General features: G+C 39.2%; 3 protein-coding genes across 3 annotated transcripts; 1 reads left to right on the forward strand and 2 right to left on the reverse strand.

The window, feature by feature from the left end:
* Positions 1-84: 84 nt before the first annotated feature.
* On the forward strand, positions 85-8,698 carry LOC135164328 (exonuclease 1). Its single transcript, XM_064124575.1, has 4 exons — positions 85-722; positions 812-931; positions 1,024-5,296; positions 8,297-8,698. Exons 1-3 carry the CDS (start codon positions 559-561, stop codon positions 3,311-3,313), a joined length of 2,574 nt encoding a protein of 857 aa, XP_063980645.1. The 5' UTR covers positions 85-558; the 3' UTR covers positions 3,314-5,296; positions 8,297-8,698.
* LOC135164783 (probable replication factor C subunit 1) lies at positions 5,585-6,988 on the reverse strand. Its single transcript, XM_064125454.1, has 2 exons — positions 6,801-6,988; positions 5,585-6,715 (listed from the first exon to the last, which is right to left on the reverse strand). Exons 1-2 carry the CDS (start codon positions 6,867-6,869, stop codon positions 5,585-5,587), a joined length of 1,200 nt encoding a protein of 399 aa, XP_063981524.1. The 5' UTR covers positions 6,870-6,988.
* An 80-nt stretch (positions 8,699-8,778) lies between the features above and the next one.
* On the reverse strand, positions 8,779-10,166 carry LOC135164785 (uncharacterized). The gene is made up of 5 exons (XM_064125455.1): positions 10,031-10,166; positions 9,536-9,850; positions 9,053-9,228; positions 8,956-9,009; positions 8,779-8,896 (listed from the first exon to the last, which is right to left on the reverse strand). The coding sequence occupies exons 1-5, from the start codon at positions 10,103-10,105 to the stop codon at positions 8,779-8,781; spliced, it is 738 nt and encodes a 245-aa protein (XP_063981525.1). The 5' UTR covers positions 10,106-10,166.
* Between the last annotated feature and the right edge of the window lie 134 nt (positions 10,167-10,300).

Genomic DNA, 10,300 nt, shown 5'->3' on the forward strand with positions numbered 1-10,300 from the left:
TCGTAGCGGTGGCGGGTGAACTACGATGGAGAACGTGCCTGTCGGTAAAGCATGGAGAACATGGTGAACCTGGCTAGCCTGGAATTTTTGCTCTAGGAAAATCACCTCACGAATTACATGGAACGTACTCCGTGGGAATGCCTTACCGACAAGCACGTCCTAGTTCATGCACCATCGCTACGAAATTTTGCGAAATGAATTTCCAGTCGCCAGAAATTTTGCGAAGGAGAAATGAACTTCCAGTCGCAAGACCGGTGTATTGTAAATTCGCCCTGTTGCTCCCTCTTGGCTTCATCACGTCACACGTTGTCTTTACGCGCCTAAATGTTTATTCACGTACACAACTGACAGAATATACAAAAGAGACAAATATTTTTATAAGAGTTGGTTTCGCAAAGCGTTCTAAATAAAAAAAACGAAACGTGTCGTCTCGAGTAGTGGAAGTAGCAGTGGTGTGGAACAAACTTCCAGTTAAATGAATAATTAGGGTTCAGAGAATGTATCAACAATAAAGCAAGAGTCTTTGTCAAGTGTGCACGAAAGTCAGAGACTTGCAATATGGGTATCACTGGCTTACTCCCATTTTTGGAAAAGAAAACTGCAAAAAAAGTGTCCCTCCAGGATTTCTCTGGGGGGACAGCTGCTGTTGATACTTATTGTTGGTTGCACAAGGGTGTTTATACTTGTGCTGATAAATTGGCAATGGGAGTGAAGACTGATGGGTAAGAAACGAGAGGAAACTCCGATATTATTGACAGAAACTACTCGGCTATTCAAAATCGTTTATTAATTCTGTACTCTGTTGATTCAGATATGTCACTTACTGTATGAATTACGTTACCCTGTTATTAAAATTCAAAATAAAACCTATTTTGGTATTTGATGGCCGCCACTTGCCCGCTAAAGCTGAAACTGAGCTTAAACGAAGAGAGTAAGTATAAGAATATTAAATTTTTATTCCTCATGGTTTTTGCTTTCCCTGAATTTCATTACTATTCCATTTTATTCTCATTCTCCCTACAGACAGAGAGATGCAAACCGCAAGCGAGCTACAGAGCTGATGAAGATGGGTGAAGTTGAGCAAGGAAAAACCCTATTGAAACGAGCAATTGACGTGAGCCATGAAATGGCTTTAAATGTAATCAAGAAATGTCAGGAATTGAACATCGACTGCATCGTAGCCCCTTACGAAGCTGATGCACAATTGGCGTACCTGAATATCTCTGGAATAGCTGATTTTGTCATAACAGAGGATAGTGATCTCACCCTCTTCGGTTGCAAGAAAATTCTCTTCAAAATGGATAAATTTGGGTGCGGCACACTAGTGGAGCAAGACCGCCTGTACCTCTCGATGGGCCTTCGTCAGGATGACTTCAGCATTGATAAATTTCGTCACATGTGCATTCTGTCAGGTTGTGACTATCTCTCATCTCTTCCAGGCGTTGGTCTTGCGAAAGCTCTGAAATTCGCCCAACGAAACAACGACGAAGACATCTACAATGCCCTGGGTCGTCTAAGTACATATATCAATAAAAACGTTGTCATCACCAAAGAATATCGTGAGGCATTCGTAAGAGCATTGGTGACTTTCAAACATCAGTTGGTTTACTGTCCCTTGCGCAGAAAACAAGTGCGACTGAGTGCAGTACCTCCAGAGGTGACTCCAGAACAACTTATTCATGCTGGAGAGCCCGTGGACGAGGATTTGGCTTATCAACTAGCTCTCGGCAACTGCAATCCCTTTGGATTCAAGAAAGTCAATGATTTCGATCCTGATCATCGATTGCCTCCAAAAAAGAAGACAAATGGCTGGCTTGAGACCCCTTCTGCGAAGCATTCGAGCATCTGGTCCAAGAATTTCAAGGTAAGAACTCCTGTAATAGAACCTGCGCCTTCTGAAGCCACCAACTGGCCAGATACAGTTGGCAAGAGTGTCATGATGGACACCAAGAGTGTTAGGAGAAAGATCAGCCCTTCTAAGCAGCGAATAAATTCGAAAAGTTCATGCTCTAGTCCTGTAAAACGATCCTCTGAGCATTTGGATAGAGAATTAAGCAAGGAAGATTTATTCAAACTGTATGGAAACACCAAAATGATGAAGAGTAGTGAGAAAGAACCGGACCAGGAGGAAGAGAAGAGTGAGAACGATGACAACTTCTCAACACCCACAGCTTCACCGAGAAAATTCAATCCGTTTTTAAAGAAGTCAGCAGGCACGGAAACCTCCCCATCGTTAGTTCCACGAGGTCGAAGACGTCCTAAACACACTATTATTGCTCTTCACCCCACAATTGTGGATGAAACAGTTGTCACTGCGAGTAAATTTTTTTCTGGACCGGGCATCAGTGGGGAACATAAAGAAGATGTGATAATCCCAGAGACTCAGGAGGAATTAATATCTCCGGTTTTACGGCTGAATGTTGAGAGGAAATATATCAGGAGAAGTATCATCATTCCAGAGACTCAGGAGGAGATCATTTCTCGCAATTCAGAGGCTGAAAGATTTCAGAATCATGTGATAATACCAGAGACTATCTACACTGAAATTAATGACGAGATGGTGTCTTCGCAAGTCCTGGAAGTCACAGAAAAGATAAAGGAAAATGTGATAATTGCAGAGATGAGGGGCGAGAATGAACCGTTGAAGAATAATTTAGGCCGCGAAGAGGTGAGAAGAAGAGGCGATGATTACCGAACCCCTAGGAATAGTATCGATGGAGCGAAAGTCAATGTGATAATCCCAGAGAGCCCTGAGGACGAAGAAGAGCTACCTTGCAGTCAAGGTTCTTGCAAGGAGAATGATGATAATGTAAATGTTTTGGTGAAGGAGATAGTCCAGCCTTCGGAGAAAAATTCTATATCGAGGACAGACTCCGGTGTTGACATGAAGGAGGATACGACTGAAAAGAACATCAGCCCGGACTGTTCTTCCTCAGAGTTCGCTGCTAATTTTGCAATAGCTGAGACGAGAACGTCAGGATTGAACATTATGATCAAGAAATACGGTTTGAAGAGTCCCGCTGAAAAAAATAACCGGGCTCCAAGTCCTGATGACTTCGAGCTCTTCAGGACTACTGAGCCGGTCAATAATCTGAGGAGCAATTTTTTCAATGGATCGAATACCAAAAGCCGGGATAGTACGACGCATTTTTTGAATCGTAGAGTCAACTCGCAGAGTAAAATGAACTCACAGAGTAGTAAATCGAAAGGCGCGAGGCGTTTACAAGCGTCAAAGAAACTACCTTCGGTTGACTCTCAGCAGAGTTTACTGAATATGTATGGATTTCGAAAGAAAGATACTGTTACACGCTGATCTGGTCAGAATTTTACGAGAGATAGCTGGTTCTGTCTTCAGACAATTGAAAGAAACAGAATCGTGGAAGGTACAAATGGAATGAGAAGGTTATTGCAAAGTATTTTTTTTACAATTATTGTTTATTCGGAAAATACCTTTTTCTGTGATAACATTACATCGACGGCATCACATTTATGTTGAAGCCAATTATTACTCAAGGGAATGGCTATCCATTCCATTATTACATTTTCTTCCGATAATTGTAGAAACTTTTGGTATTGAATTATTCCACGTGAATTATTATTTTGGGGATTATTAATATTGATACTCTATTTCAAGACTGGTGCAGTCCATGACTCAAGGAATACGCGAACAAACGAAAAAAAACTGCCAATTGCATTTTTTAGTGGAAGAGTGTAGTTCCTCTGTATAAGCAGAATTTAATGATTTCTCATGATCGAACTTCATAAATTTTATGTACAAATTCATTATTTAATTTTCACATTCCAATTTATTTGTTTTCATCGATCGATGGGCAGTTCATTATGTATCTACGATTTTGATAAGAGTTTTTTCATAAAGATATTGTTACAAATTATGCTGACTGGTTGTTTTATTCATGCAGTTGGTGTCCGTCGTATGTAAAGACCCTTGATTATACCATGAACTCGACCCAGATACTCAACTGTTCCTAATAAAACAAAGACAAAGATCTTTTGATTCTTTGAAAATTTCATTTGTCATCACTTATGGGTAAAAGGAATTTCTGCCACGTTCTGGCTAAGGCCAGATAGCTGGTGTGAATGTACTAAAGAATTACCATGTGCCACATATAGAATTGACAGTGCAAGTATTAGTTGAATATCATGTAAAAATACAGAATATGAGTGATACTCACCTAACACAGAGGAAGCTTCCAACCAGGAGGACACCCTTGTCCATTCATAGGTACAGGTGTTCCCTGGGCTAAGGAAATACATCCGATGCCAATAGCAATCACGAAGAAGGATATTTTCAGGAAAGACATATCGCAGCTGCAGAAATAAAATTGCACGAATAAAAGGAAATATTTCCACTGTTGAAGTTGTTATGATTTCTCCTGGCTCGTACTCGAGCTTATATAGATCCGAATGAGAGACTATTAGCGCTGTCAATTTTAAACATACGATGACATGAGTTCCCGATAACTTATTAATACATGAAAATACTATATCAACATGACAGTGACTATGAAAAAAAATGTTAGAGGTGCCACGACACTACTTGTCAGGGAGAATAAAGGCTCCATTAATAAGACCATTAGACTCATAACGAGGACACTTGCCTAATTCCCATAATGAAACATTCCAGCTTCATAATTGAGTTGAAAAAATGGTTCTACGTTTTGTACAATTTTCCAATCGTTGAAGAAAAATTGCCGAACGACTTAATGTTTTGACATCAGTGATTTATCCGATGGACAGTTTCACACTCTCAGCTGGGCAATTAAAAAGATATGACTCACCCATGCCCCCCGCCCCCTTCCGTCATAGAGAAACGTATTATTTTTTCATATCCAAATGAATTGAACATTTAATTTTTTTGATACAGTTGCTTCATTATGAAAAGCGCTTACATTTCTGGCCAGTATTACAATTAATTATTCGAATCAGGCGTTACTCTTGACGCGGGCATTTCGCAAAAAATTTTATTAATAAATTCATCAATTGTCCAACTAGGGTTGATGACTGAACTATTGCTATAACTTTGGCGCGTTTGTTATTGACGCGTTTGTTCTTGACAAATTACCGACACGTGTTATCGTATGTTTAGCGATACATATTTAGCGATGACTCCGAGCAATTGGGTCAATATAAATCGAAGTGCGACTCCGGGAAAAATATTTCGAACTTCAGCGTTGGAAGTATAACATCAAAGATGTACAATTTTGTTTGTAACGCTGAGTTTGGCTCTCCGAAAGAGCATGGGTGTCGACCACCCTGGAAGTTTCCTTTGTGTTGAGTGAGTATCAGTCATATTCTTCATTTTTCCCTGATTAGCCCCTGAATCCACCCCAAATTTTTCAATCTTCTTTCATCTTACCTTCTCCGTGTTCGATAATAAAGCAACGCCATAAAAAAATTAAAATGTTTTATTCGTCTGGATATAAAAAATAATACTTACATAGCAACAAGAACATTTGCAATTCTGATATGACCACCCCAAATGCCTTGAGAGCAACCGAGGAAAATATTAGCCATATATCAATCATTTTTTATCAGTATCACAATAAATTATTCCAATCAGTCGCTATTCTTGACGCGTGAATTTGGATAAAAGTAAATACAATAAATCCGCATCAGATTCGTCAATTAAGAATTTTTCATCAATCAGTTCGTCGATTGTCCAACTGGAATTGGTGACTGGAACATCGTTGGGAGGTTTCTCTGGTACCTTGGCTGGAGTCTTATTCATTGATTCCTCCAATGTCTCCGTTAGAAGCTCCTCTCCCAGTTTCGTAGACTCGTTCACTGGCTTCTCTGAGTGCATAATGAGTGATTCCTCGGTAGGTACTTCTGTCTGATTAACTGGCACCACCTTTTCGAGCTGCTCCAATGTGGTCTTTGTGGCTGTTTCTGGCAGCGAGGACGGAATCTCGGTCGTTTCCTGCTGGAATGGCTGTTTCGTTGAAACTTCATTTAAATTAGGCGTCTTCGTCTGGTTGGCCAACACCTTGTTTTTAAACTTCTCCCTCTGCTTCGTCGGCATCTTCCCATTGAACTTTTTTCGATGTTTGGCAGGAATTTCATTGTTGGGTTTCTTTGACTGTTCAACCAGACGATTACCTACTGGATCCTCTAGCTGTTTAATTGGAGCCTCAGTTATTGACTTTTCTGCTTTTCTGGCTGGCGTGGAGTTGGTAAAATTTTCGGACTGGTTCGTTCGGGTTTGGTTTGTTGTCTGCTCCAGCTGTTCGGACGAAATCCCAGTTGTTGTCGTCTCCAGCTGCACGGGCGGAAGCTCGGTTATGGACTCATGTATAAACTTCTCTGGCTTTCTGCTCGGGATTTCTTTTCTAGGCTTCACGGCACGCTTAATGGACACTTTTTTTGTGAGCTTTTCTGGCTTGTCCATGGGGGTGCCATTTGTAGACTGCTCTGGTTGCATTGTCGTGACGTCATTTTGAGGCTCGTCTGGCTTTTTGGTCGTGGTTTCTACTGATTTTTTGGGGCCTTTTCGAAACAATTTTAATGCAAATCGGAAAGGTAATTTCGCAAGTGTTAATGTGGAGTTTAATGATTGTCTAGTAGCGTTGAAAATGACTTTCCCCGTCACAACCATCGAGTTGAATGTATCCTTAGCATGCTTTTCTTTCTCCTGGAAAACCTTGACAGCAGCTTCCCCAATTTTTTGGAATAATCCACCTTGAACTGTTAGCTTCTGAAATTAGAACAAAAACGAATTCTCATTTGCAATACGGAACGGAAAAATAAATATGAGGTTTTTAGAAATCAAATTTTCTTACGTGAGGTATCGGTAGGACCTGATCAATAGCGCAAGCAAAAAGTATAATGAATAGTCCTTTATACATCATTTTATTTTGCGTGAAATCTTCCGGGTAGAGAGTAACTGTCAACTGATAGATCAGGTCGTCGCAGCCCTATTTATATTTTCTTCAAAATCGGGTTTCATGTAGGCCACATATGGACAAATATTGCGCAAGCATTGTGTGCGAAGAAAAAATTCCAAAATGAAAATTCCAAAATTTGTATGTGCCAGCACCGAAATTTTAACTGTTCGTGAATTAACGTCTTCGACACAATTTTGTCATCTCAGCTTTTTACACAGATAAAACGGCTTCTTAGGTTCGAAAATCCTCACCTTGTCCCATAGTATTCCCCTTGAGCCACAAAATTTTGGTTTTTCTAGGAAAAAGTGCTTTTCCTCTGTATTTTTGTAAAAGTTGTACACAAACTCCTGGAAATTCCCCTTTAAACAATAGGAATTTCACTTTTACACCTCATAACTTTTGATTTTTTCGACTACTCGTGGAAGAGCATTTCTACAAAAATTTGTCTTCCGATAATAAAATAGTTGGGAACATTCTTTTTTCGGAATTTCTTGCCTACTATAAAGATGACAATTGAATTTAAGACCCCCTAATCTCTATGAGGCCATATATTAATTTGGTTGTGATTTTAATGGAGTGAAATGATGCAATAGCAGGTGAGTTATAAGAAAGCAATGGAAATTTAAACCATGAAATACTTTCTGGTGCGCTAGTATAAACACTATAAACATAAAAATACAAAAAATAACGTTAATGACAGAGGAGTGCCATACGCGACTTTTTATTCGACTGATAATGAACGAGCGTTGCTATCCAAATATAATAAAACTGGTAGAATTCATCTCCCCCACTTGACCCGTTTGAATTGATCTAGTTTAATGCAATCCAAGAGAAATGCGTTTGTTCTAATTATCTAAGCAATATTAGGGTAATATTTGCCCACACGTACTGTACTCTACATCACGTAAACATCCTCAAATTTTGATATAAATAGACAATATGAATGTTCTTTTCGTTAGTGAACACTTATACGTCAAAGACAAGATTTCAAATAACAGTAGAAGATGGTTTTCAAAATTTTGTGCATTACCCTTTTGGCCTGCGTTGTGGTTCACGCAGCACCGAAATTTGATGTAAGAAAATTTAAAAAATACTATTATTCCTGGCGATTAGATTTTTATTAAATAAGATTTAATTCTTATCCTTATGTATCCACTTTGAATATTTTATAAATTATTAGTTTAACATTCCCTTAATTATAAATCTCTATTGGACATTATTTTTTATGATTATTGTGATTATAAAGGTATTTCGTTGCCCAATGTTCAGACTCCTCAAGAAATCATAGTGAGGGTGCTTAGGGCACCCTAAAGAGGGCTTTCCATAATCAATTATCATGTGTGAGCGATATTCTGATGAATCTGTCGACTAAGAATCGCTTTTTTCCACAGTTTAAAAAAGATGCCAACGAGATGTTCAAAAAAATCGGGGATCTTGCCAATGAGACGATGAAGGGAAAGCAGAAGGCCTTGAAGGACAAGATTGATGCTGCACTGGACTTTAAAAAGGCCGCGTTGAAGAGTGTCGTACAAACGGTGGATACAAAGAAAGCTATCATTAAAGAAGGTTTCAAATTTAAAAAAGGAATGATCGGCGTATTTGTCGACAAGGATGGCAAGGAGGACATGCGTCTGCCTGACGATGATGCCGAACCTGTGCCCGCTATCAGCGAACTTAAAGAATCTGATGAATTATATTACCAATAAATTACTCGTCAGTTGCACCGACATGGACTCTGTCATAGAAATACGTTTGATTGATTTACTGTGATAATAAAAGAAAATTGAACGATATGAGCCTTGATTCTTCATCTTTGTCTTTCCTCAGTATATAATTTAAAGCAGTTGATATGTATCAACTACATCAATGATTTTCACGTTGTCATTAAAATGTAATTCTTCAATGGTCTATAACCAGTCATGATTGTAATTAATTTGTTAATTGGTTGACTCTGCTTTTCATGTTTTCTCATCCGGAGATTGGCAGTGGGCCTTCCTCGAATTAAAAAAAATGAAAATCATTATGGAAAAATATAATTCATCACTATTGCCATAGGGAATGGTGCCCCCTGGCCTTGTGGTCCTTGCCTTTGGTTGGGACGAAGCTAAACGACCAAGAATCCCTACAGAACTCGTTCTTAAATATACTAGTGTGCACTAAGTGCGTAAAACAAGGACTTTGCGCACGCTAAATCGTTTCGAATGTGCCACAAAAAATCTATTCTCAAAAGTTCATCCCTATGAGCGATTTCTGCTGAATGGACTCGTATTTCGGCATTTTGAGTGGATTTTTTGGATAATGGGGGCGGGGAGAGGTGGTTCTGCTACTCAAAAATGGGAAGAAATTTTTTTTTAAGGAAATTAAGTCGATTAGTATTTGAGTAAAATACTTAGTCATGAAAATCTCCCGACGTGTCATAAACAAGGAGGTGGGTGAGACGGAGCCTTTCGCTTTATACTTTTCAGCAGTAGTTTCTTGACTGGCCAGGATGAGTCGTTTTTAGGGTGTGGCAATTGAATATGTAATTCAGTTTTTTGTTCATGGACATAATTTATTTACGTACATTATTATTACTGAAGACATTTTTAAAGAAACAACTCGGTTGTTTACATGAATTTCTAAGGACTCACTGGGGGAACGGCAGCGGTAACAGATTCAACATCACTGTCCTTCTCGGGCTCAGGAGGGGAATCTATCTCGGGTTGGCCATCTGACTTATCCTGGTTGATGATTATGTCGAATACCCCTTTTGCGAAACCCATTGGCTTCTTTATCTTATCTTTTTTAGTTTCTGCAGATTGTCGCACATGGCCGCTAAAGGCCTTCACCGCGTTTGCCGCGGCCTGTAGCCCGTCTTTTTTCGCCTCCTTTCCCTCGTTGTGGGCCTCTTTCAGGGCGATTCCAACATTTTCCACTAACTCATGGAAATTTGGTAATTTTTTGAACTGCACAGAAATAAATTTTGATGAATAATTACAGAGTTCATTGATAGGGGTTGTAATACTTCGTACGGAGGAGAACCAGTGAATTTTAAATAGAGACAGAGATGTCTTAAAAATGACAGTTGGGTGTTAGTGATAATGTGGCTCATTTTTAGGTGGATAGTTGCTTATTGTTCTACTTACCACATGTTCGAATTTGGGTGCAGCTTGCACAGCAATACAAACTAGGAGGATAATGCAGAATACTTTGTAAGCCATCGTTGTGTGTTGCTTAGAATCTTTTGTTCGATGAAGAACTATGAACTGTTAATGAGTGAGATGATCGCGCTGTCTATTTATACTAAAATTGATAGAATTCTACCTGATGTAGGGCATATCTGGGCAAATATTGCACCAACCTTACAAACAATTTCATTTGTTTCTGCGTAATCCAAGTAGGTCACCCTAATCGGG

The sequence above is a fragment of the Diachasmimorpha longicaudata genome, chromosome 7 (genome assembly GCF_034640455.1).
Source record: "Diachasmimorpha longicaudata isolate KC_UGA_2023 chromosome 7, iyDiaLong2, whole genome shotgun sequence".
Taxonomy (NCBI): Eukaryota; Metazoa; Arthropoda; class Insecta; order Hymenoptera; family Braconidae; genus Diachasmimorpha; species Diachasmimorpha longicaudata.

What these genes read in the sequence shown, in the direction of transcription:
- LOC135164785 (XM_064125455.1), bottom strand. Translation starts at nt 10,105, where the DNA reads ATGGCTTACAAAGTATTCTGCATTATCCTCCTAGTTTGTATTGCTGTG. An exon ending in TACGCACTTAGTGCACACTA is followed by an intron (nt 9,010 to 9,052) that starts GTATATTTAAGA and finishes TTGGTCGTTTAG; the next exon opens with CTTCGTCCCAACCAAAGGCA. An exon ending in AGGGGGCACCATTCCCTATG is followed by an intron (nt 8,897 to 8,955) that starts GCAATAGTGATG and finishes AATTCGAGGAAG; the next exon opens with GCCCACTGCCAATCTCCGGA.
- LOC135164783 (XM_064125454.1), bottom strand. Translation starts at nt 6,869, where the DNA reads ATGATGTATAAAGGACTATTCATTATACTTTTTGCTTGCGCTATTGAT. An exon ending in AGGTCCTACCGATACCTCAC is followed by an intron (nt 6,716 to 6,800) that starts GTAAGAAAATTT and finishes TTCTAATTTCAG; the next exon opens with AAGCTAACAGTTCAAGGTGG.
- LOC135164328 (XM_064124575.1), top strand. Translation starts at nt 559, where the DNA reads ATGGGTATCACTGGCTTACTCCCATTTTTGGAAAAGAAAACTGCAAAA. An exon ending in ATGGGAGTGAAGACTGATGG is followed by an intron (nt 723 to 811) that starts GTAAGAAACGAG and finishes CTGTTGATTCAG; the next exon opens with ATATGTCACTTACTGTATGA. An exon ending in ACTGAGCTTAAACGAAGAGA is followed by an intron (nt 932 to 1,023) that starts GTAAGTATAAGA and finishes TTCTCCCTACAG; the next exon opens with ACAGAGAGATGCAAACCGCA.